Source organism: Oncorhynchus mykiss, chromosome 2 (genome assembly GCF_013265735.2).
Source record: "Oncorhynchus mykiss isolate Arlee chromosome 2, USDA_OmykA_1.1, whole genome shotgun sequence".
Lineage (NCBI taxonomy): Eukaryota > Metazoa > Chordata > Actinopteri > Salmoniformes > Salmonidae > Oncorhynchus > Oncorhynchus mykiss.
In genome coordinates this window covers 61,432,701-61,459,016 of record NC_048566.1, presented here as the reverse complement: position 1 = coordinate 61,459,016, position 26,316 = coordinate 61,432,701, and the positions used below count along the sequence as shown (strand labels likewise).

Here is a 26,316-nt window from a genome sequence, read left to right as displayed (position 1 = left end):
ACCACAATATTTTAGGCAGGTGTTTCCTACGAAACATTATAATCCAAAATAATGGCACTTCTTCATATTTATATGATTTTATTGTAAGAATATAATTGAACCTCGCTGAAAGAAATTCGAAATTAAGGATATTTTTCTGAGCTAGTGCGCACATGGAGAGGTTATTCTGTGTTCAGCTTTAAAAGTGATCATTTGAAACGGGTTAAATGCTTGACTTTGAGTTATTTGGCAACTTTAGTTGTGAATGATACAAACCTTAATGTCTAATGAAATCAACATATATGGGCTGCATGATTCCACTATATTAATGATGTAGAAAAAAAACATTGGTGTGAAAAAGGCATACACCATTTCTTGTCGCAGTGTAATTGCCTATACAGTGGGGCAAAAAAGTATTTAGTCAGCCACCAATTGTGCAAGTTCTCCCACTTTAAAAGATGAGAGGCCTGTAATTTTCATCATAGGTACACTTCAACTATTTTTTTATACATTATTTTCCACCATAATTTGCAAATAAATTCATTAAAAATCCTACAATGTGATTTTCTGGATTTTTTTTCTCATTTTGTCTGTCATAGTTGAAGTGTACCTATGATGAAAATTACAGGCCTCATCTTTTTAAGTGGGAGAACTTGCACAATTGGTGGCTGACTAAATACTTTTTTGCTCCACTGTATGTGTGAAATTGGGCAGGCTAAACATCACCATTATATAATGATTAAGCTGTTATGATTTAGCTTACACACAATTTTGTTTATGGTTTTTATTTTTTCTGAATGCAACCAAAACCAGCATTGTGACAAATAGTGCCTGTAGGCTACTTAGGCTTTCATATTGGAATGTTCGTATATTCTCTTTTTTTCCCGTTTGAATGGGGAACACGCATGAGGAATAAATAAGACACTTCTAATTATGTAAATAAAAATAAGCACAATGGAAAATAATAAAAGTATTGGGCTCAAAGTTTAAGGTGCTTGTTTGCCGAAAACGGTTATTGTTTCAGTTCACTATCATAGGCTATAGCACTCGCCAAAGTTAGGCTCTAAGGTTCTGATTAAGAAACACCAGCATGTTTACTATGTCGGGCTTCAGTGAAGACCGTAGAGAGGTAACTATGTTCCCTGCTGTGCTGAACACCCTCTCTGACGCAGTGCTGGTAGCACAAATGCACATCTACTTTTTAGAAAGCAGAGCCAATAAAGGAAAACGACAGTGGTTATCCCGCCAACATGACGGGGTCAGCAGATGTGTCCGGTTCCTTCTCTTTTGTTTACAAACACTTAGGTTGGAGTCATTAAAACTCGTTTTTCAACCACTCCACAAATTTCTTGTTAGCAAATTATAGTTTTGGCAAGGCGGTTAGGACATCTACTTTGTGAATGACAAGTAATTTTTCCAACAATTGTTTACAGACAGATTATTTCACTTCACTGTATCATTATCACTGTATCACAATTCCAGTGGGTCAGAAGTTTACATACACTAAGTTGACTGTGCCTTTAAACAGCTTGGAAAATTCCAGAAAGTTGTCATGGCTTTAGAAGCTTCTGCTAGGCTAATTTACATCATTTTAGTCAATTGGGGGTGTACCTGTGGATGTATTTCAAGGCCTACCTTCAAACTCAGTGCCTCTTTGCATGACATCATGGGAAAATCAAAAGCAATCAGCTAAGACCCCAGAAAAAAATTGTAGTCCTCCACAAGTCTGGTTGACCCTTGGGAGCAATTTCCAAACGCCTGAAGGTACCACGTTCATCTGTACAAACAACAGTACGCAAGTATAAACACCATGGGACCACGCAGCTGTCATACCGCTCAGGAAGGAGACGTGTTCTGTCTCCTAGAGATGAATGTACTTTGGTGCGAAAAGTGCAAATCAATCCCAGAACAACAGCAAAGGACCTTGTGAAGATGCTGGAGGAAACGGGTACAGAAATATCTATATCCACAGTAAAACGAGTCCTTTATCGACATAACCTGAAGGGCTCTCAGCAAGGATGAAGCCACTGCTCCAAAACCTCCATAAAAAAGCCAGACTACGGTTTGCAACTGCACATGGGGACAAAGATTGTATTTTTTGGAGAAATGTCCTCTGGTCTGATAAAACAAAAATAGAACTGTTTGGCCATAATGACCATAGTTATGTTTGGAGGGAAAACAGGGAGGCTTGCAAGCCGAAGAACACCATCCCAACCGTGAAGAACGGGGGTGGCAGCATCATGTTGTGGGGGTGCTTTGCTGCAGGAGGGACTGGTGCACTTCACAAAATTGATGGCATCATGAGGCAAGAAAATTATGTGGATATATTGAAGCAACATCTCAAGACATCAGCCAGGAAGTTAAAGCTTGCAAATGGGTCTTCCAAATGGACATTGACTCCAAGCATACTTCCAATGTTGTGGCAAAATGGCGTAAGGACAACAAACTCAAGGTATTAAAGTGGCCATCACAAAACCCTGACCTCAATCCCATTGAAAATTTGTGGACAGAACTGAAAAAGCGTGTGCGAGGCCTACTAACCTGACTCAGTTACACCAGCTCTTTCAGGAGGAATGGGCCAAAGTTCACCCAACTTATTGTGGGAAGCTTGTGGAAGGCTACCCAAAACGTTTGACCCAAGTTAAACAATTTCAAGGCAATGCTACCAAATACTAATTGAGTGTATGTAAACTTCTGACCCACTGGGAATGTGATGAAAGAAATAAAAGCTGAAATAAATAATTCTCTCCACTATTATTCTGACATTTTCACATTCTTAAAATAAAGTGGTGATCCTAACTGACCTAAGACAGGGAAATTTTACTACGATTAAACGTCAAGAATTGTGAAAAACTGAGTTTAAATGTATTTGGCTTAGATGTTTGTAAATTTCCGACTTCAACTGTAGCGAGTCTTCTCGGTGTCGGCAATCACTCTCAAGGGTATTGGGGAGCTTTCAGGGCCAGTTTCATCTCTAAGATGATCACCAAGATTCATCTTCTTAGCCGGGGGCTGTGCACAGTCATCCCCATCTCCAGCTGTACGACAGGTGCTACCTCCGTCAACTTCCCGAGGGCCTCCTGAAGGAGGGCATCTTTCCAAGCCATCTCCCACACGGCCTTTGTACCGGGGGTCAAGTAGGCAGGCCTTTTACAACAGTACCTGTAGTGCTGGTGCTTTGTACTTGTCCTGCAGTACACTGTCCATGTTAATTTTTATATTTTTAGTTAGCTCGGAGTCGATGGGTTTGAGAAAGAGAATCTGTCCCGTTAAAAGTCATAAAACGTGCTTGACTGACGACACTGTCACACAGATTTCCCCAGATAGGATATCAATGAAGTCGGCCACAGGCTAACGTGCCGCATTGACCGATTGCAGAACATTGATGACCTGCAATGACCGATCTAAATGATTGTGGTCTCGATCGTCAATCAATACCCGTCTTATGGCCGGGACCTGCTCCAAAACTATTTCAACCATTTGTTGTTTGGTCCCCCAACATGTTTTACAATCCTAAGGGATGAAAAATTATAACATTTATGAAATGCAAGGGAATTCAATGGGCATATCATTCGATTTATATACAAGTTATTAATCAAGATGTTGGTCCTAGATAAAGAAATTGTATTGTATTTGATTTAAGTAGCCTAAAATTAATACAATGAAATGTGCACATCATTCAATTGATATATATTGAAGGCCTATTAATAGGACTAACATCTAGATAGTGAAATTGTAGCTTGTATTTGAATTAAATAGCTGAAAATGAATGGAATGCAATAGGCATATAATTTGATTGATATACACGACCATCAAAAGTTTTAGAACACCTACTCATTCAAGGGTTTTTCTTTATTTTTACCATTTTCTACGTTGTATGAAACTATGAAATAACACATATGGAATCATGTAGTAACCAAACAAGTGTTAAACAAATCAAAATATATTTTATATTTTAGTTTCTTCAAATAGCCACCCTTTGCCTTGATGACAGCTTTGCACGCTCTTGATTTGTTTAACACTTTTTTGCTTACTACATGATTCCAAATGTGTTATTTCATAGTTTTGATGTCTTCACTATTATTCTACAATGTAGAAAATAGTAACAATAAAGAAAAACCCTTGAATGAGTAGGTGTTCTTAAACTTTTGATCGGTAGTGTACATGGTATTAATACAAAGACCAACATCTTGATATTGAAATTGTAGCTGATATTTATTTAAATAGCCTAAAATTAATATAATAAAATGTGCACATCATTCGATTGATATATATTGAAGGCCTATTAATAGCACTAACATCTTGATAATGTAGCTCATATTTGATTTGAGTGTCCTAAAATTAATGGAATACAATGCCATTTAAGACGGAATATGAACTAAATAAGACCTCTCACCGGTATGAGCGAGAGCTGGGGCATCTCAAGATCCTCCTGTGCGTTATGGATGTTTCTCCTCTTCAACCAGCTTGTGGTGAAAGTGCTGGCTAGTGTCCTACATTGCACAAGTCTTTCTGACTTGCAACAACTTTTGCCCCGTTGTCAGTTTGCCCCGTTGTCAGTTGTGATGCAGGACACTTCCTTCTCATCCAATGCCCACTCTGCCATCATGGACCGGAGAGCTTCACTCAGGTTGTCTGTAGTATGGTTCTCTGGCATATAGGTTGTCTCAAGACAATGGAACATGAGAGACCAATCACTGGATATGTAGTGAACAGTCAGGCTCATGTATCGGGTCATGTGTACACTAGACCACATATCTGTTGTGAGAGAGAAATTGGGTATGCCTTTGAGTTCTTGGAGAATTTCTCCCCTCACTTTCTGATACATATTGGGAACAGCCGTTCGTGAGAAGAATGCTCTCGATGGTAACTCATACTGATTGTCCGTTTCCTGCAATAATTCTTTAAATGATTGCTTTTCAACTGTATGAACTGGAATCTTCTCCCTTACCAAGTAGCGAGTCACATGGTCAGTTATTCTCTGCCATTTGTTGCTTTCTCGTTTGCATTTCTCCACTCGGGAGAACGCCTGCGCAACACTCAGCTGCCCCTTGACGCACATTTTGCCGCAACCTGTTGATGTGGTAGAGGTTCCTCTTAGTTCAGCAAATTTAGCAGGGTGGTTAATTCGAAGGTGGCTTCTGAGATTTGATGTGTTTGCGTGTTAATCAATTATTTTAATCTTGCATATTCGGCAAATGCCTTCATCCAGGTTTATTGGCTGACCTCTCGCATTTGACTTCAATCCAAAATGCGCCAAATGGCTGAAGTTGTGTTTGGCTTTGAAACATTATCCATGACAGTGTTTTAGAATCAGTTTCCACCTGTTATTGTCAAACTGGGCCTGGCGGGACCGCTCAGATCTTCCCCTCTTTTCTTTCCATATGGGAAGGCGTGGTTAAATCAAGGAAAGTCAATACACCAGATTTTCCAATAATGTTAGTTTCTTCGATTGCTATCTCTGCAAGATATTTCAAATTCAATCATGAAGTGTTTGATTTTTGATTGCATTTGCATTGATGTCAGAGTGATTAGAAGGACAATAGAGTGCTGAGTACCAGGCCATTAGCGACTTGATGACTGTTAGAAAGTGCACAGTTTTTGAGTAGCCTAGTTACATTGAATCAATGTGGAATTTGACTGTGGTCATGACTTGTGACTGGCAGTAATATGGTCACCGTATGCAGAAATGTCTGAAATTTCTGAAATTTCTTTGTCATTATGGGGTATGACCTTAGTGATCACTGTCCCCGTCCCCCCCCGCATGAGGCCTTTTGGTAGGCCGTCATTGTAAATAAGAATTTGTGCTTAACTGGCTTGCCTAGTTAAATAAAGGTTAAATAAATAAAAGTATTATCTGTAGGTTGATGAGGGGAAAAAACGATTTAATACATTTTAGAATAAGACTGTAATGTAACAAAATGTGGAATAAGTCAAGGGGTCTGAATACTTTCCAGATGGACTGTATATATGGATGATTTATAAAGCCAGGCACATTTAACAGTTAGGCTATTGATTATAGACCTAATTAAATTGGTGTTTTCTCTCCTCAATTTTATCAGACAATTAAGGCAAGGGCTGTTTCCTCTTCTACTTAACCCACTGCGTCCTCTGCCGCATTGTACTCAACACCAATATGCTGGTTAACTTTTCTATTATTCACATAGCAACATAGGGAAAGGCAGCAATTCTACGGCGCACCGAAGATTGTTTCAGAGCCGCAGACAGTGACCGCTATCCAATAATGGAGAAAGCGCATATGTTATAAAATAATATATTTATTAATGTTGCACCATTATTTTTGCATAATATAACCATGTACAATTTAAGTATCACATGTTTTAAAGTGATTGACTGTGCCATCCCCATGGCCTCCACAATGAATTACTCCACTGAAACAGGTGTGAATCAGACAGGTGTCTTGTGCACCATGAAGAAGAAAAAACATTTTTGCGACTGCTTGATTAAAGAAATCTTAGTCGACAAACAGCCTATCGACCAAACAATCGACCAGTCAACTAAATGGAGTCAGCCCTAAAAGTAATTGACTCACTTTTTGTCCTGAATAGAAAGTGTTATATTTGGGGCAAATACAACACATTACTCAGTACCACGCTCCATATTTTCAAGCATAGTTGTGGCTGCATCATGTTATGGGTGTGCTTGTAATCGTTAAGGTTTGGGGAGTTTTTCAGGATAAAAAAGAAACGGAATGGAGCTAAGTACAGGCAAAATCCTAGAGGAAAACCTGGTTCAGTCTGCTTTCCACCAGACACTGACACTTGGAGTTGAAACCTAAAACACAAGACCAAATCTACACTGGAGTTGCTTACCAAGAAGACAGTGAATGTTCCTCAGTGGCGACTTAAATCTGCTTGAAAATCTATGGCAAGACCTGAACATGGTTCAATAACCATTTTTACAGAATTTGTAACACAAAAGTCAGGCAGTGTGAATACTTTCTGAAGTCACTAATCTGAAACACAACCAAAACAAACTGCAAATGCAGATAAACAAGTTCATTGCGTGATAGGAATATGGGACCAAATACTATACTTTTTACTACTTTAATACACACAAGTGAATTTGTCAAAATACTTATGACACTTTCAAATGGGGAGACATTACTTTCTAAATGGTAAGACAGATATGCATGAAAATAACCTGAAATAAAAGGTGATATTCTGTGCTGTCGCCTCATATGAAATGTTTGATCTAAAAAATGCTGGAATATACAGCCAAATTAAACGTATTAGCTTCACTGCCCAAATAAATACATAGGGGAGTGTATATGCCTAACTTTATATCTGTGCCTTAGCATTGATGGTGTTATTATTATCCTTGAAATTGAATACCCAAATTCCTGTGTGATTTGTAAAACATGATATATGAACTGCCCGAATGTGCAGTTGTGTTATTGATGAAGGCACTGTCATCTCTGGCTGTTCTTGTTTCCAGTACTCCCTCCTCTCATTATGTGGTTTATCTCTTCTCTTCTTCCAGATGCTCTCGTCTCCCTCACCGTCGTCATCAGGTCAACTGTCCCAGCTTGGTGCCAGTTTATACGGCCCACAGAGTAAGCTGACTGCGTCTGTTTTCAGGGTCTTTCCTACTAAGTCCATAATACATTTATGTCTGTAACAATTTGGTAGTCAAGTCATACCTGGAGCAATTTGATCATTACAAATAATTACCCGATATACCTGTTTAGAATTGGGTATATTTAAATCAGACTTCAGCACTATTCCCTTAGGCACTTCTTGTTGATTTCAAAAGATTATTTTAAGAGATATCCAATCTATTGGTCACTTTGGAAGTTGGTAAGAGAGACCCATGTTTACTGTTTCTATTTCTCGCGTTGCAGGTGCACTAGGCTTCTCGATAAGGGGCATGGGAAACAACACTCAGTTAAACCGCAGCTTAACACAAGGCACCCAGCTACCGAGCCATATCACCCCCACCACGGGGGTGCCCACCATGTCCCTCCATACCCCGCCCTCGCCAAGCAGGTGTGTTTAAGAGATGAGACGTGAGACAGAGATGCTGGAGAGAGAGATATATATATATACATATGTTTCCCATGCCAATAAAGCCCATTGAATTGAGATATTCTGGAGACAGACATATAACACATAAGCCAGTGTGCTTGAATGCCATGGAATCATTATTCTGCTGCTAATTAGTTAGCCAGTCAGTTCAGTTCAGTGGTTGCAGAGCAGGACAGGACATTTATTAGTAAAATCATCATCTGGCTTCATATCAACCCATTCTGTCCTCCCATCTATCTCCAACCCATGATGTGTCCTCCGCAGGGGGATCCTGCCGATGAACTCGAGGAACATGCTGAACCACTCCCAGGTGGGCCAGGGCATCGGGATGGTCAGCAGCAGGACCAACAGCATGGGCAGCTCAGGGCTGGGCAGCCCCAACCGCAGCTCCCCCAGCATCATCTGTATGCCCAAACAGCAGCCTGCACGGCAGCCCTTCACCATCAACAGGTACACAGTGACACGGTCTGGCTGGCCATACAATTGAAAGATCTGCTGTTCTCAACTCTGTATAAAAGTATAAATCAATTGTTTTTTGTGATGATTGGAAGTAGATATTAAGGTGCTCCAGTTGGAGGCTAAAGTTGTCCTCTGTATTTCTGTAGCATGTCAGGATTCGGGATGAACCGGAACCAGGCGTTTGGGATGAACAACTCGTTATCAAGCAACATCTTCAATGGCACAGGTTAGTAGTGTGTCACTTCATAATAATCAACTATCTGATGCTCAGTCTGGCCATTGATTGATACATCAGTATTTGTAACGTTCACTTTCCTATCCATTCACACAATCTATAAGACACACAGTCAGCATGAATAGTAACATACATTTACCTACCCATATGGCTTTCTTACAAGTCTTTAACCCTCCCTCTCACAGACGGTAGTGAAAACGTGACGGGGCTAGACCTGTCCGACTTCCCTGCTTTAGCAGACAGGAGCCGGAGGGAAGGAAGCGGAAACCAAACGCCACTTCTCAACCCACTAGCTGGAAGGGCCCCCTATGGTAAGATGTCTTTATAGCACAATAGTCAGGAATTATAATTGTGGGTTAATCTAGGCGGGCTACCTATAGTAAGGGCTCAACGTAGTGCACTAAAAAGAAGGGCTCATTGTTAATGCACTAGGCTTGGATGCTAAAGGCACTTGGCAGTGCATGTGTAAAAAGCATCGGACTCATCACGTTACTGTGGGCCAGTCAGTACTGCTTGACACATTCTCATTGTAAATACTCAGTTCACTTGTCTCTCTTCAAAACAGTAGCGAGTCATGTGATGAAGAAAGGGAAAAGGCCTTGTCCAATGGTGTGTGTGTGTGTATGTATATGTTAATACATACATACATACATACATACACACACAGGCGGGCGGGCGGGCGAGCGAAAGTATTCGGCCCCCTTGAACTTTGCGACCTTTTGCCACATTTCAGGCTTCAAACATAAAGATATAAAACTGTATTTTTTTGTGAAGAATCAACAACAAGTGGGACACAATCATGAAGTGGAACGACATTTATTGGATATTTCAAACTTTTTTAACAAATCAAAAATGGAAAAATTGGGCGTGCAAAATTATTCAGCCCCCTTAAGTTAATACTTTGTAGCGCCACCTTTTGCTGCGATTACAGCTGTAAGTCGCTTGGGGTATGTCTCTATCAGTTTTGCACATCGAGAGACTGAAATATTTTCCCATTCCTCCTTGCAAAACAGCTCGAGCTCAGTGAGGTTGGATGGAGAGCATTTGTGAACAGCAGTTTTCAGTTCTTTCCACAGATTCTCGATTGGATTCAGGTCTGGACTTTGACTTGGCCATTCTAACACCTGGATATGTTTATTTTTGAACCATTCCATTGTAGATTTTGCTTTATGTTTTGGATCATTGTCTTGTTGGAAGACAAATCTCCGTCCCAGTCTCAGGTCTTTTGCAGACTCCATCAGGTTTTCTTCCAGAATGGTCCTGTATTTGGCTCCATCCATCTTCCCAACAATTTTAACCATCTTCCCTGTCCCTGCTGAAGAAAAGCAGGCCCAAACCATGATGCTGCCACCACCATGTTTGACAGTGGGGATGGTGTGTTCAGGGTGATGAGCTGTGTTGCTTTTACGCCAAACATAACGTTTTGCATTGTTGCCAAAAAGTTCCATTTTGGTTTCATCTGACCAGAGCACCTTCTTCCACATGTTTGGTGTGTCTCCCAGGTGGCTTGTGGCAAACTTTAAACAACACTTTTTATGGATATCTTTAAGAAATGGCTTTCTTCTTGCCACTCTTCCATAAAGGCCAGATTTGTGCAATATACGACTGATTGTTGTCCTATGGACAGAGTCTCCCACCTCAGCTGTAGATCTCTGCAGTTCATCCAGAGTGATCATGGGCCTCTTGGCTGCATCTCTGATCAGTCTTCTCCTTGTATGAGCTGAAAGTTTAGAGGGACGGCCAGGTCTTGGTAGATTTGCAGTGGTCTGATACTCCTTCCATTTCAATATTATTGCTTGCACAGTGCTCCTTGGAATGTTTAAAGCTTGGGAAATCTTTTTGTATCCAAATCCGGCTTTAAACTTCTTCACAACAGTATCTCGGATCTGCCTGGTGTGTTCCTTGTTCTTCATGATGCTCTCTGCGCTTTTAACGGACCTCTGAGACTATCACAGTGCAGGTGCATTTATACGGAGACTTGATTACACACAGGTGGATTGTATTTATCATCATTAGTAATTTAGGTCAACATTGGATCATTCAGAGATCCTCACTGAACTTCTGGAGAGAGTTTGCTGCACTGAAAGTAAAGGGGCTGAATAATTTTGCACGCCCAATTTTTCCGTTTTTGATTTGTTAAAAAAGTTTGAAATATCCAATAAATGTCGTTCCATTTCATGATTGTGTCCCACTTGTTGTTGATTCTTCACAAAAACATACAGTTTTATATCTTTATGTTTGAAGCCTGAAATGTGGCAAAAGGTCGCAAAGTTCAAGGGGGCCGAATACTTTCGCAAGGCACACATACATACATACATACATACATACATACATACAGTGGGGCAAAAAAGTATTTAGTCAGCCACCAATTGTGCAAGTTCTCTCACTTAAAAATATGAGAGGCCTGTAATTTTCATCATAGGTACACTTCAACTATGACAGACAAAATGAGGGAAAAAAATCCAAAAAATCATATTGTAGGATTTTTAATTTATTTGCAAATTATGGTGGAATATAAGTATTTGGTCACCTACAAACAAGCAAGATTTCTGGCTCTCACAGACCTGTAACTTCTTCTTTAAGAGGCTCCTCTGTCCTCCACTCGTTACCTGTATTAATGGCACCTGTTTGAACTTGTTATCAGTATAAAAGACACCTGTCCACAACCTGAAACAGTCACACTCCAAACTCCACTATGGCCAAGACCAAAGAGCTGTCAAAGGACACCAGAAACAAAAGTATAGACCTGCACCAGGCTGGGAAGACTGAATCTGCAGTAGGTAAGCAGCTTGGTTTGAAGAAATCAACTGTGGGAGCAATTATTAGGAAATGGAAGACATACAAGACCACTGATCATCTCCCTCGATCTGGGGCTCCACGCAAGATCTCACCCCGTGGGGTCAAAATGATCACAAGAACAGTGAGCAAAAATCACAGAACCACACGGGGGGACCTAGTGAATGACCTGCAGAGAGCTGGGACCAAAGTAACAAAGCCTACCATCAGTAACACACTACGCCGCCAGGGACTCAAATCCTGCAGTGCCAGACGTGTCCTCCTGCTTAAGCCAGTACATGTCCAGGCCCGTCTGAAGTTTGCTAGAGAGCATTTGGATGATCCAGAAGAAGATTGGGAGAATGTCATATGGTCAGATTAAACCAAAATATAACTTTTTGGTAAAAACTCAACGCGTCGTGTTTGGAGGACAAAGAATGCTGAGTTGCATCCAACGAACACCATACCTACTGTGACACATGGGGGTGGAAACATGCTTTGGGGCTGTTTTTCTGCAAAGGGACCAGGACGACTGATCCGTGTAAAGGAAAGAATGAATGGGGCCATGTATCGTGGGATTTTGAGTGAAAACCTGCTTCCATCAGCAAGGGCATTGAAGATGAAACGTGGCTGGATCCTTCAGCATGACAATGATCCCAAACACACCGCGCGGGCAACGAAGGAGTGCCTTCGTAAGAAGCATTTCAAGGTTCTGGAGTGGCCTAGCCAGTCTCCAGATCTCAACCCCATAGAAAATCTTTGGAGGGAGTTGAAAGTCCGTGTTGCCCAGCAACAGCCCCAAAACATCACTGCTCTAGAGGAGATCTGCATGGAGGAATGGGCCAAAATACCAGCAACAGTGTGTGAAAACCTTGTGAAGACTTACAGAAAACGTTTGACCTCTGTCATTGCCAACAAAGGGTATATAACAAAGTATTGAGAAACTTTTGTTATTGACCAAATACTTATTTTCCACCATAATTTGCAAATTAATTCATAAAAAATCCTACAATGTGATTTTCTGAATTTTTTTTCTCATTTTGTCTGTCATAGTTGAAGTGTACCTATGATGAAAATTGCAGGCCTCATCTTTTTAAGTGGGAGAACTTGCACAATTGGTGGCTGACTAAATACTTTTTTGCCCCACTGTGTGTGTGTGTGTGTGTGTGTGTGTATATATATATATATATATATATATACACACACACTGCTCACAAAAATAAAGGGAACACTAAAATAACACATCCTAGATCTGAATGAATGAAATATTCTTATTAAATACTTGTTTCTTTACATAGTTGAATGTGCTGACAACAAAATCACACACAAATGATCAATGGAAATCAAAAGTATCAGCCCATGGAGGTCTGGATTTGGAGTCACACTCAAAATTAAAGTGGAAAACCACACTACAGGCTGATCCAACTTTGATGTAATGTCCTTAAAACAAGTCAACATGAGGCTCAGTAGTGTGTGTGGCCTCCACGTGCCTGTATGACCTCCCTACAACTCCTAGGCATGCTCCTGATGAGGTGGCAGATGGTCTCCTGAGGGATCTCCTCCCAGACCTGGACTAAAGCATCCGCCAACTCCTGGACAGTCTGTGGTGCAACGTGGAGTTGGTGGATGGAGCGAGACATGGTGTCCCAGATGTGCTCAATTGGATTCAGGTCTGGGGAACGGGCGGGCCAGTCCATAGCATCAATGCCTTCCTCTTGCAGGAACTGCTGACACACTCCAGCCACATGAGGTGGCATTGTCTTGCATTAGGAGGAACCGAGGGCCAACCGCACCAGCATATGGTCTCACAAGGGGTCTGAGGATCTCATCTCGGTAGCTAATGGCAGTCAGGCTACCTCTGGCGAGCACATGGAGGGCTGTGCGGCCCCCCACACCATGACTGACCCACCGCCAAACCGGTCATGCTGGAGGATGTTGCAGGCAGCAGAACGTTCTCCATGGTGTCTCCAGACTGTCACGTCTGTCACGTGCTCAGTGTGAACCTGCTTTCATCTGTGAAGAGCACAGGGCGCCAGTGGTGAATTTGCCAATCTTGGTGTTCTCTGGCAAATGAAAAACGTCCTGCACGGTGTTGGGCTGTAAGCACAACCCCCAACTGTGGACGTCGGGCCCTCATACCACCCTCATGGAGTCTGTTTCTGACCGTTGGAGCAGACACATGCACATTTGTGGCCTGCTGGAGGTCATTTTGCAGGGCTCTGGCAGTGCTCCTGCTCCTCCTTGCACAAAGGCGGAGGTAGCGGTCCTGCTGCTGGGTTGTTGCCCTCCTATGGCCTCCTCCACGTCTCCTGATGTACTGGCCTGTCTCCTGGTAGCGCCTCCATGCTCTGGACACTACGCTGACAGACACAGCAAACCTTCTTGCCACAGCTCGCATTGATGTGCCATCCTGGATGAGCTGCACTACCTGAGCCACTTGTGTGGGTTGTAGACTCCGTCTCATGCTACCACTAGAGTGAAAGCACTGCCAGCATTCAAAAGTGACCAAAACATCAGCCAGGAAGCATAGGAACTGAGAAGTGGTCTGTGGTCCCCACCTGCAGAACCACTCCTTTATTGGGGGTGTCTTGCTAATTGCCTATAATTTCCACCTGTTGTCTATTCCATTTGCATAACAGCATGTGAAGTTTATTGTCAATCAGTGTTGCTTCCTAAGTGGACAGTTTGATTTCACAGAAGTGTGATTGACTTGGAGTTACATTGTGTTGTTTAAGTGTTCCCTTTATTTTTTTGAGCAGTGTATATATGTGTATATATATGTGTGTGTGCATATATATATGTGTGTGTGTGTATGTATGTAAGTATATATATTTTAAAAAACAAGGCTAAACTTCTTTCTCATTGTGGTGATTTATTTAAGAAGCCTCTTCTCTTCATCTCATGACCTCATCAGTTGGCATGGTGACGAAGCCATCGAATGAGCCGACGCAGGATTTCTCCATCCACAACGAGGACTTCCCTGCACTGCCTGGTCCCAACTACAAGGACCCCACGTTGAGCAATGATGACAGCAAGACAGTGAGTAACGCAGACACAGGCTTACTTTAGTCTGGTTGTCAGTCTGTTTTCCTTGGTCGTTGTCATGCCAAACATGGTTAAAGCTGAAATGGACAGGCAACCAGGCAAGGCCTCCTTATATTAAGCAGCAACAGCTACTGCATATTCAAGTGTTTCACCATATATATATATGTCTAATATATGGCCGCCTTTTTACGGGCTCCTAACCAACTGTGCTATTTGGTTTGTTTTTTCGCATTGCTTATAACTTATTTTGTACATAAAGTTGCTACTACCGTCTCTTATGACCGAAAATAGCTTCTGGGCATCAGAACAGCAATTACTCACCTCGAACTGGACAAAGATTTTTGTCTTTTAATGAGTCTGACGCAAAGGATATACTGCTCTCCGGAGAACAGGCCCAGACCCCGTCATTTGCATGAAGAAAAGGTGGAGATACAGAGGGAGAAGGTTGGGGTGCTTTGTTAGGAAAACAATCTCGATGACTATCCTATCAACGGGACATTAAAAACAGTAATATCTTATGTTTCACTGAGTCGTGGCTGAACGATGACACGGATAATATAGAGATGGCTGGGTTTTCCGTGCATTGGCAGGACAGAGCAGCTACGTCTGTTAAGACGAGGGGCGGGGTGTGTGTCTATTTGTCAATAACAACTGGTGCGCGATGTCTAATATTAAAGAAATCTCAAGGTATTGCTCGTCTGAGGTAGAGTACCTCATGATAAGCTGTAGACCACACTATCTACCAAGAGAGTTCTCATCTATATTATTTCTGGCCGTCTATTTAGCTCCACAAACCAATACTGGCACTAAGGCCGCATTCAACGAGCTGTAAATGCTCATCCAGAAGCGGCGCCCACAGTGGCCAGGGACTTTAATGCAGGCATACTTTAAATCTGTTTTTTACCTTAAATCTGTTTTACCTAATACCATACCTATACCACCTCAATCACCAGCTTCTTCAATAAGTGCATTGATGACGTCGTCCCCACAGTGGCCGTACGTACATATCCCAACCAGAAGCCATGGGTTACAGGCAACATCCGTACCGAACTAAAGTTCTAGAGCTGCCGCTTTCAAGGAGCGGGAAGTGTTTTCACTGACATTTTCAACCTCTCCCTGACCGAGTTTGTAATATCCACATGAGACAGCCTCTAGAGAGGAGGGCAGAGACCTGGCAGTGTGGTGCCAGGACAACTTCCTCTCCCTCAATGTGAATACAGGAAAAGGATGGCCGAACAGGCCCCCATTAACATCAACAGAGCTGTGGTGGAGCGAGTCGAGAGTTTCAAGTTCCTTGGTATCCACATTACCAACAAACTATCATGGTCCAAACACACCAAGACAGTTGTGAAGAGGGCACGACAACACCTTTCCCCCTCAGGAGACTGAAAAGATTTGACATGGGTCCCCAGATCCTGAAAAAGTTCTACAGCTGCACCATTGAGAGCATCCTGACCAGTTGCGTCACCGCCTGGTATGGCAACTGCTCGGCATCTGACCGTAAGGCACTACAGAGGGTAGTGCGTACGGCCCAATACATCACTGGGGCCAAGCTTCCGGCCATCCAGGACCTGTATACTAGGCGGTGTCAGAGGAAGGCCCATAAAATTGTCAACGACTCCAGTCACCTCCAGTCAACGCCTGTTCTCTCTGCTACCTCACGGCAAGCGGTACTGGAGCACCAAGTCTAGGTCCAATTGGCACCATAACAGCTTCTACCTCCAAGCTACGAGACTGCTGAACAATTAACCAAATGGCCACCTGGACTATTTACATTGACCCCCTCCCCCCTTTGTTTTTACACTGCTGCTACTCGCTGTTTATTATCTATGCATAGTCACTTTACCCCAACCGACATGTACAAGCTACCTCGACTAACCTGTACCCCCGCACGGTACCCCCTGTATATAGCCTCGCTATTGTTATGTAATTTCATTGTTACTTTTTGTTTACTTTTGGTTATTTAGTAAATATTTTCTAAATTCTTGAACTGCATTTTTGGTTAAGGGCTTGTAAGTAAGCATTTCACGGTAAGGTCCTGTTGTTTTCGGCACGTGACAAATACAATTTGATTTGATTTAGAAGAGCGGATATCTTATATTAAAAGCAATGTTCCAAGATGTCGTGTGGGTTATAGATGTATTAAAAATAAGATGATTATTAATTCATTTGTTTTTTGCTTTGTTCAGAACCTAAACTCTACAGGCAAGAGCACGTCCAGTGCAGATGGGCCTATGTTCCCCGGAGACAAGACGACCTCAGCACAGAACAACAACCAGAAGAAAGGGATCCAGGTGTTACCTGACGGTGAGCCTTCTCAACCAATCACACCTCTCGGTCTCGACCTGGGTGGGTTTTGAGATGGTTTCTGTGTGACTGTTGGCCAGTGGTGATGTCCAAATTTGCACTAGCTGGAGGATAAGCTCTACTTGTTGATTATAATTTTGTGTTGATTTTCCTTCATCTGTAGGGCGGGTGACGAACATTCCCAGGGGAATGGTGACGGACCAGTTTGGAATGATCGGCTTGCTGACATTTATTCGAGCGGCGGAGACGGACCCAGGCATGGTGCACCTGGCACTGGGAAGTGACCTCACAACATTGGGACTTAACCTCAACTCTCCAGAGTAAGATGGCTGCCCTGTCTCAATATTAGGTTGAGGGGATACATAATTCAAAAATCTAAGTTTTGTCAGATGTTCTTTATCATCAAAGTGGTTAAGTTAAGTCCATTTTGAGAGTAACATGTCCCTTCCTCTCCTGACAGAAACCTGTACCCCAAGTTTGCTTCCCCCTGGGCATCAGCACCGTGTCGACCTCAAGACATTGGTAAGATATTATCCTGACCACACACACCAAGACACATACACCTGTGTAGACACAAAGAAGGCGCCGAAGAACATGGCTGACGTTTTACATTCTCCCAACCAATTGTGCTATTTTGTTATTTTTTGTGTGTTTTGTGTAACTTATTTTTTAACTTATTGTGTTCATAATGTTACTGCTAACTTCTGGACATCAGAAAAGCGATTACTCACCGCGGACTGTAGGAAACTTTTTTTCCTTTATTGAGTCCGACGAGAAGGATATCCTGCTTTCAGTGGGACAGGCCCAGATTTACACCTTTTGCGCGAAGAAGAGATGCTGGAGAAGAGGCCGCAGATCGGGCACCCTTCTAAGAATCCGGAGGCAAGCAAGTAACTCCCATTGCACGTAAGCAAGAACAATGGAAGGCAATCATTGGAAAATAAAACTGATGACCTACGATTAAGATTATCCTACCAACGGGACATTAAAAACGGGAACATCTTATGTTTCACCGAGACGTGGCTGAACGAAGATACTGACAATATAGAGCTGGCAGGATTTCCCATGCACCAGCATAACAGAGATGCTACCTCTGGTAAGACGAGGGGTGGGGGTGTGTTTTTTTGTCAATAACATCTGCTGCGGAATGTCTAATATTAAAGAAGTCTCGAGGTATTGCTCACCTGAGGTAGAGTGCCTGATGATAAGCTGTAGACCACACTATCTACCAAGAGAGTTCTCATCTGTATTATTCATAGGCATCTATTTACCACCACAAAGCGAAGCTGGCACTAAGACCGCTCTCAACCAACTCTATAAGGTCATAAGCAAAGAAGAAAATACGCTCCTATTGGCCAGGGACTTTAATGCAGGCAAACTTAATTCAGTTTTACCAAATTTTTACCAGCATGTTGCATGTACAACCAGGGGGGAAAAAACCCTAGACCACCTTTACTCCACACACAGAGATGCATACAAAGCTCTCCCCCACCCTCCGTTTGGCAAATCTGACCATAATTCTATCCTCTGCCCTGTGGCACTCAAGTTGGTAGCCATTAAATGCTTTGAAAGGCTGGTCATGGCTCACATCAACAGCATCCTCCTGGACACCCTAGACCCACTCCAATTCGCATATAACCCCAACAGATACACAGATGATGCAATCACCATTGTACTCCACACTGCCCTTTCTCACCTGGACAAAAATAACATCTATGTGAGAATGCTGTTCATTGACTACAGCTCAGCGTTCAACACCATAATGCCCACAAAGCTCATCACTAAGTTAAGGACTCTGGGACTAAACACCTCCCTCTGGGACTTCCTGAAGTGCCACTCCCAGGTGGTAAGAGTAGGCAACAACACATCTGCCATGCTGATCCTTAACACTGGGGCCCCTCAGGGGTGTGTACTTAGTCCCCTCCTGTATTCCCTGTTCCCCCACGACTGCGTGGCCAAACACGACTCCAACACCATCAATAAGTTTGCTGACGACACAACAGTGGTAGGCCTGATAACCGACAACGATGAGACGGACTATAGGGAGGAGGTCAGAGAACTGGCAGTGTTGTGCCAGGACAACAACCTCTCCCTCAGTGTGAGCAAGACTAAGGAGCTGATCGTGGACTACAGGAAAAGACGGGCCGAACCGGCCCCCATTAACATCGACGGGTTGTAGTGGAGCGGTTCGAGAGTTTCAAGTTCCTTGGTGTTCACATCAGCAACAAACTATCATGGTCCAAACATACCAAGACAGTCGTGAAGAGGGCACGACAAAACCTTTTACCCCTCAGGAGACTGAAAAGATTTGGCATGGGCCCCCAGATCCTCAAGTTCTACAGCTGCGCCATTGAGAGCATCCTGACCGGTTGCATCACCGCCTGGTAAGGCAACTGCTCGGGCACCTGACTGTAAGGCGCTACAGAGGGTAGTGCGAACGGCGGCCCAGTACATCACTGGGGCCAAGCTTCCTGCCATCCAGGACCTAGGCGGTGTCAGAGGAAAGCCCATAAAATTGTCAGACTCCAGTCACCCAAGTTGTAGACTTTTTCCCCCTGCTACTGCACGACAAGCGGTACCGGAGCACCAAGTCTAGGACCAAAAGGCTACTCAACAGCTTCTACCCCCAAGCCATAAGACTGCTGAACAATTCATAAAATTGCCATCGGACAATTTCCATTGACACCCCCCCCCCCTTTTTGTACACTGCTGGTTGTTTGTTACCGATGCAGTAATTTCGCCCCCACCTACATGTACGGATTATCTCAACTAGCACACTGACACGGTACCGATGCCCCCTGTATTTAGCCTCATCATTCTTATTGTGTTACTTTTTATTTTAGTCTTCTTGGTAAATTTCTTCTTCTTGAACTGCACTGTTGGTTAAGGGCTTGTAAGTAAGCATTTCACGGTAAAATCTACACTTGTTGTATTCGGCGCATGTGACAAAGTTTGATTTGACCAGGGATAGTCCACTCATTTGCCACATTTGCCACTGTTTTCCACCAAGACGCACGCACACACACCCGCACTCCGCACCTAGCCTTTTGGTGACCCTGGTGCCGCCTCTCTTTCAGACTTCCACGTCCCGTCTGAGTACTTAACCAACATTCACATACGGGACAAGGTAGGTGATGAATCAGTCATCTAATCAGTTTGTGTAACACCCCCTTTCATGTGGCATTGATCTTATGCTCTTGAAGAAAGCACAATGTCATCATCGGATAAACGAATGATGGTGTTGATAAAGACGTCTCTCCTCAGCTGGCAGCTATTAAACTGGCTCGTTACGGTGAAGACCTGTTGTTCTATCTGTACTACATGAACGGAGGAGACCTGCTACAGCTCCTGGCAGCAGTAGAGCTGTAAGTAGCACATCCAAACTACTACTGAAGGCATTTAACTTAGTTTGTAGTATTTAGTGCCTTGCTAATCTTTTATTTATAAATGATTAGACTCCTCTCAAAAGGGATTTTTTTGAGATTTTACATCACTTCAACTCCCAGCATCACTTTTTGGTTTCTTCCAATAGTTGTCCAAAGTACCACAGTTCTTTCCATAGGTTGTTATCAATAAGCGATTTGTGCGTATTTTCTTTGACTTGACTGTGCAGTAATGGAATTTCTTTCTCTCCTGCCTGGTGTTGGTGCAGCTTCAACCGGGACTGGCGGTACCACAAGGAGGAGCGGGTGTGGATCACGCGGGCGCCGGGTATGGAGCCCACACTAAAGACCAACACCTACGAGAGGGGAACCTACTACTTCTTTGATTGTCTTAACTGGAGGAAGGTAGCCAAGGTAAAGGTATTGGCTTTAGGATCCACTACCCTAAATCAATACACTAAACATTAATAAAGGGATAGTCCGAGATTTTGGCAATCTACTTCCCAAAAGTCAGATTAACTCTAGTATACAATTTGTATGTCTCAGCGTCCAGTATGAAAGAAGTTAAATGTATTTTTGTGAGCCAATGCGAACTACAGTTAGTGCAATGCTAACCAGAGTTAGCATGCTACCTGTTTTCATAGACGTCTAGTCATTGTGCTAACGCTAGTTAGCATTTTTCTTCAAACTGCATGCAGAAACATAAAAATGGTATCCTTGAGTTCATCTGACTCTGGGGAAGTAGATAAAGGGCTTCATTGCCAAAATGTTGAACTATCCCTTTAAGAGAGAGCATTATCTGTGTGTGCCTTTTTAGATTTATATGTATGCCATGAGTTGTGAATCTCCTTTGATGGAGTTACGTGCTTTACGTACTAGTTTTGTTTTGGGAACTTTTAAGAGTTTTTAACGTTGGTTGTGACCCTCAAGAACGGCTTGTAAAGGGGCTCAAGGTAGGCCTTCAGTATCTCTCGGTTACTGGTGATGTCACACTGGGTTTTTAGTTCAGTAGTCCAGTAGTTCAGTAGTTTTATCAGTAGTCTCACTTGGGCCATATAAACTCAGCAGGAGTCTTCCATTACTGATGGTGTGTTCTCAATCCCTTCAGGAGTTCCACCTGGAGTACGACAAGCTAGAAGAGAGGCCCCACGTCCCGTCTACCTTCAACTACAACCCAGCCCAGCAGGCCTTCTGAGGCCCAAGTACAGTATAGTCCCAGGGGTACTGCTGTCCCTGCACCCCTCCCTCCCAGCCTGAGGAAGGTGCTGTGGCCCAGGCATCCATCCTGGTTTTTATTCCTTGAGGGTCTGGTTAAAAGGACTGCAGAGGAGGTCCTCACCACTGCATAAGGGTGGGGAAAACTGAGCCCTACCTTTCCCAAATTATGTGCTGCCCAAACACCTACACTTGTTCTGTTTTTATTCCTTTAATGTCCTTGTTTTTTGAGGTGGGAGTTGAGCAGGGTCTGTGTTTTGTTTACCTCTGAATCAGAAGACTGACTATACCGGCACACTTTACAGTGACAAAACAAGGGTTATGACACATTTTTTCATCAACAAAAAAGTGACAAAGGCGGGGAAGGCTAAACCAACAAGTACCATCCCACACGTGAGAACGAAAGGGGCCGGAAGAAATGCAATGTTCGTTGTTGCACTATTTAGTAATAAAAGAACACAAAGATTGTTTGTGCTTTTTTATGTGAAAACACTCCCTCCTGTTTTGTTTTGTAAAGATCAGCAGCCTGTCTACACCTCTCTTTCTATCTCTCCTCTTGTACATTCCCTCTTTTCTCCTCAACCGGCCCCACATCTTTCTTTCCTTTTGACGGGTATTTTCTGTCTGGCTTCAAAATAGACACAGATCGGATACTTTTTTAGTGAATGTTCTCACAACCTGTGGACAACCCGTACAAGGGTTGTTAGAATACCTACCCAGCTTCATTGTTCCAGAGCAAGCAAAACACTTTCCAGTCTTTGTTACGATTTTGTAATAAACGTGTAAAAAAAAAAGTATTTTTATGTTTGAACATCACATGAATACTGATATGTATGTATGAATCTGTATGTATTATATATTATATATATATATGTGTGTGTATATATATATATATATATATATTATATATATATGTGTATGTGTGTATATATATATATATGTATATATATTTTGGAGAAAAAAATTGCTCTGCCTTGTACCTCGTTTTTAGGAGGTCAGCGTGGATGCAATATGTGGATAAAATAGGACATTTCTGTATCTGCTGGACAGGGCGTCGCACTCGGCGCCGTGAGCACTTACGACGAAGAATTACAAATAAAAAAGACAAACAAGGAAATACCTGATTCTTCTGAGCTAAAACAAGGAAATCCACCCCCTAAACAAACCAACTAATCAGTCCAAAGCAAGAGGACAGACGGACACATTTCACTTAAAGCTGTTTAAACAGCAGCATTTCGTAGGAAATGGAAAAGTGAATAATTTTAAGAATAATGAATACAGATCAATCTTGAATTTTCTGACGTTCAAAGCCTCTTTTCTTTGTAATAAAGCGGAAAAGGCTTTCCTGAACTACAATTGTGTGGCGTCTGGTTTCTGAGGGAAGGAGACATTTCTGACATTTGAAATCTTCATGAGTCTTGATGAAAACCAAACAAATTTGACACAATTTATACGAAATTATATCCCCCTTCCAGTTGTATATGTATTACTGACCTACTGATACACATAATTTAAGGGCCAGTCACAGACAGGACCATCCATCTCCGGTCCAGTGGTATAGAATGACAGAAGGAGTAGGAAGGGATAGAATGTGTAGGGCTAATACAGTGCCTTCAGAAGGTATTCAGACCCCTTGACTTTTTACAAATGTTACTTTACAGCAGGGCTGCCCAACCCTCTTCCTGGAGATCTACTGTCCTGTAGGTTTTCAGTCCATCCCTAATTTAGCATATCTGATTCAGCTAGTTAACATCTTGTTGAGCAGCTAATTAGTAGAATCGGGTGTGTTAAATTAGGGTTGGACTGAAAACCCACAGGACGGAAGATCTCTCGGAAGAGGGTTGGGTAGCCCTGCTTTACAGCATTATTCTAAAATTGATTAAATAAAACAAATTCCTCCGAAATTTGCACACAATACCCCATAATCACAAAGCGAAAACAGGTTTTTAGACATTTTTGCAAATGCATTTATTCACACAAGCATTGACACTTTGCTATGAGAAATTTAGATCAGGTGCATCTTTCCATTGATCTTCCTTGAGATGTTTCTACAACTTGTTTTGAGTCCACCTGTGTAAATGTAATTGATTGGACATGGTTTGGAAAGGCACACAACTGTCTATATAAGGTCCCATAGTTGACAGTGCATGTCAGAGCAAAAACCAAGCCATGAGGTAGAAGGAATTGTCTGTAGAGCTCTGAGACAGGATTGTGTAGAGGCACAGATCTGAGGAAGGGTACCAAAAAGATTCTGCAGCATTGAAGGTCCCCAAGAACACAGTGGCCTCCATTCTCAAATGGAAGATGTTTAGAACCACCAAGACTTCTAAGAGCTGGCCGCCCGGCCAAACTGAGCAATCGGGGGAGAAGGCACTTGGTCAGGGAGGTGACCAAGAATCCGATGGTCACTCTAGACAGAGCTCTAGAGTTCCTCTGTGGAGATGGAGGACCTTCCAGAAGAACAACCATCTCTGCAGCAATCCACCAATCAGGACTTTTTGGTAGAGTGGCCAGATGGGAGCCACTCCTCATTAAAAGGAACATGACAGCCCGCTTGGAGTTAGCCAAAAGACTCAGACCATGAGAAACAAGATTCTCTGATCTGATGAAACCAAGATTGTAATTTGGCCTGAATGTCACATCTGGAGGAAACCTAGCACCATCCCTAAGGTGATGCATGGTGGTGGCAGCATCAGGCTGTGGGGATGTTTTTCAGTAGCAGGGACTGGGAGACTAGTCATGATTGAGGCAAAGATGAACGGAGTAAAGTACAGAGGGATCCTTGATGAAAACCTTAATTATCTATCAATTAATTAATCTATCAACAGGAGAACGACACAGGCAAGACAACGCAGGAGTGGCTTCGGGACAAGTCTCTGAATTTCCTTGAGTAGCCCAGCCAGAGCCCGTACTTGAAACCGATCTATGGAGAGACCTTAAAATATCTGTGCAGCAACGCTCCCCATCCAACCTGACAGAGCTTGAGAGGATATGCAGAGAAGAATGGGAGAAACTCCCCAAATACAGGTGTGCCAAGCTTGCAGTGTCATACCCAAGAAGACTCTTCTGTAATCGCTGCCAAAGGTGCTTCAACAAAGTACTGAGTAATGGGTATGAATACTTATGTAAATGTGATATTTCTTTTTTTATATATATAAACTAGCAAAAATGTATTTCTCTTAAATTCTGTGCACAAATTTGGTTACATCCCTGTTACTGAGTATTTCTTCTTTGCCAAGATAATCCATCTACCTGACAGGTGTGGCCTATCAAGAAGCTGAATAAACCGCATGATCATTATACAGGTGCACCTTGTGCTGGGAACACTAAACGACCACTCTAAAATGTGCAGTTATGTTACACAACACAATGCCACATTGGCATGCTGACTGCAAGAATGTCTGACAGAGCTGTTGCCAGAGAATTCAATGTTCATTTCTTTACCATAAGCCTCCTCCAATGTTGTTTTAGAGAGTTTGACAGTACACCCAACCGGCCTCACAGCCGCAGACCTCCACATCTGTTTGTTTCACCTGCGGGATCATCTGAGGAGGGAGGGGGGTGTGTGCTGAGGAGTATTTCTGTCTGTAATAAAGCCCTTTCATGGGAGAAAAAGACCCAAACATGGCTGCAACCCTGCCAAGTTATGTGAAATCCATAGATTAGGGCCGAATTAATTGATTTCCTTCTATGAACTGTAACTCATTAAAATCTTTGAAATTGTTGCATGTTGCACTTATATTTTCGTTCAGTATATAAGGGCTAAGCCAGCGATGGGCAACTCCAGTCATCTGGGGCCTAATTGGTGATACACTTTTTGCCCAAGCCCCAGCTAACACACCTCCAATAATCAACCTCATATTATGGTCTTCAGTTTAGAGTGCAATTTGTTTAATCAGGTGTGTTAGCTTTATGAAAAGGGCATTTTCTGATATCGGTATACGATGCTCGCTATTGGTCTGTGTCTGTTTATTTCGTGTCAGGGACAACTGTAGCATTGTAGCTAAGCCGAACCCTAACCCATTTCCTAACTTTAACCTTATTCTCCCAAACCTGCTATTTAAACAAATAATCTGTGTTGAGAAACTATCCATCTCAAAACACCGGAACTGACCAATGCCAGGCACCAATGGGTGTTTCCTGATATAAAGGAACAACCACATTAAGAAACACCCCGAATTACGGTCTGCAATTACACCCTATTGAGCTATAGGGTGTAATTGAAGACTGCCGTTTCCCATCCCTTGGCTGATAATTTATCATCCTTGTAATGGAGATGTGATTATCACAAAAAATTGGTTTTCATTGTTTTGTGATTAGTGCCTGTATCAGACCTCAGGATAAGACCCAGATGCAGACAGTTCGAAGTAACAAAAGTTTATTACAAAAACAGGGGGAAGGCAAACGACAGGTCAAGGGCAGGCAGCGGTCAGTAATCCAGAGCAGAGTCCGAAAGGTACAGAACAGCAGGCAGGCTCAGGGTCAGGACAGGCAGAATGGTCAAAACCGTGAAAAGAAGAAAACAGGGACAAAAGGCTGTGAGACATAGGTAATCCTAGACACATGAAAAGTGGGATGTACACGGAGGATACGGGGCAAGAGAAGACGAACAGTAGAGGGGTTAATAATCTTGGAGATGGGGAAAGGGCCAATAAAACGGGGTGAAAGTTCGCTGGACTCTACCCGGAGGGGCAGATCCCAAGCGGACAGCCATAGCCTCTTCCCAAGATGATAGTTGGGAGCCGGGGTCCGGTGGCGGTCCGCCTGTTGACGATACCTGGAGGTGTCTTGAAAAGAGTGGACCGAGCTCTCTTCCAGGTACCGCGACAGCGGCGGACGAACATCTGGGCAGAGGGTATGTGGCGGAGAA

General features: G+C 42.9%; 1 protein-coding gene across 7 annotated transcripts in view; it reads left to right on the top strand.

Annotated features, from left to right (window-relative positions):
- Positions 1 to 22,802, top strand: part of LOC110493282 (CCR4-NOT transcription complex subunit 2) — a 28,088-nt gene extending 5,286 nt beyond the window's left edge. For 3 of the 7 annotated variants that reach the window (XM_021567539.2, XM_021567552.2, XM_021567545.2), the window contains exons 3-15: positions 7,483 to 7,555; positions 7,844 to 7,988; positions 8,292 to 8,477; positions 8,633 to 8,712; positions 8,907 to 9,032; positions 14,378 to 14,535; positions 16,731 to 16,848; positions 17,012 to 17,168; positions 17,309 to 17,370; positions 19,926 to 19,975; positions 20,113 to 20,213; positions 20,501 to 20,651; positions 21,340 to 22,802. In XM_021567539.2, the coding sequence (XP_021423214.2) occupies positions 7,483 to 7,555; positions 7,844 to 7,988; positions 8,292 to 8,477; positions 8,633 to 8,712; positions 8,907 to 9,032; positions 14,378 to 14,535; positions 16,731 to 16,848; positions 17,012 to 17,168; positions 17,309 to 17,370; positions 19,926 to 19,975; positions 20,113 to 20,213; positions 20,501 to 20,651; positions 21,340 to 21,426 (1,494 nt within the window). In that variant the 3' untranslated portion in view covers positions 21,427 to 22,802. The remainder of the gene's footprint in view (positions 1 to 7,482; positions 7,556 to 7,843; positions 7,989 to 8,291; positions 8,478 to 8,632; positions 8,713 to 8,906; positions 9,033 to 14,377; positions 14,536 to 16,730; positions 16,849 to 17,011; positions 17,169 to 17,308; positions 17,371 to 19,925; positions 19,976 to 20,112; positions 20,214 to 20,500; positions 20,652 to 21,339) is intronic. The other 4 variants (XM_021567577.2, XM_021567574.2, XM_021567560.2 and 1 more) reach the window with 4 other exon arrangements.
- Positions 22,803 to 26,316: the final 3,514 nt, after the last annotated feature.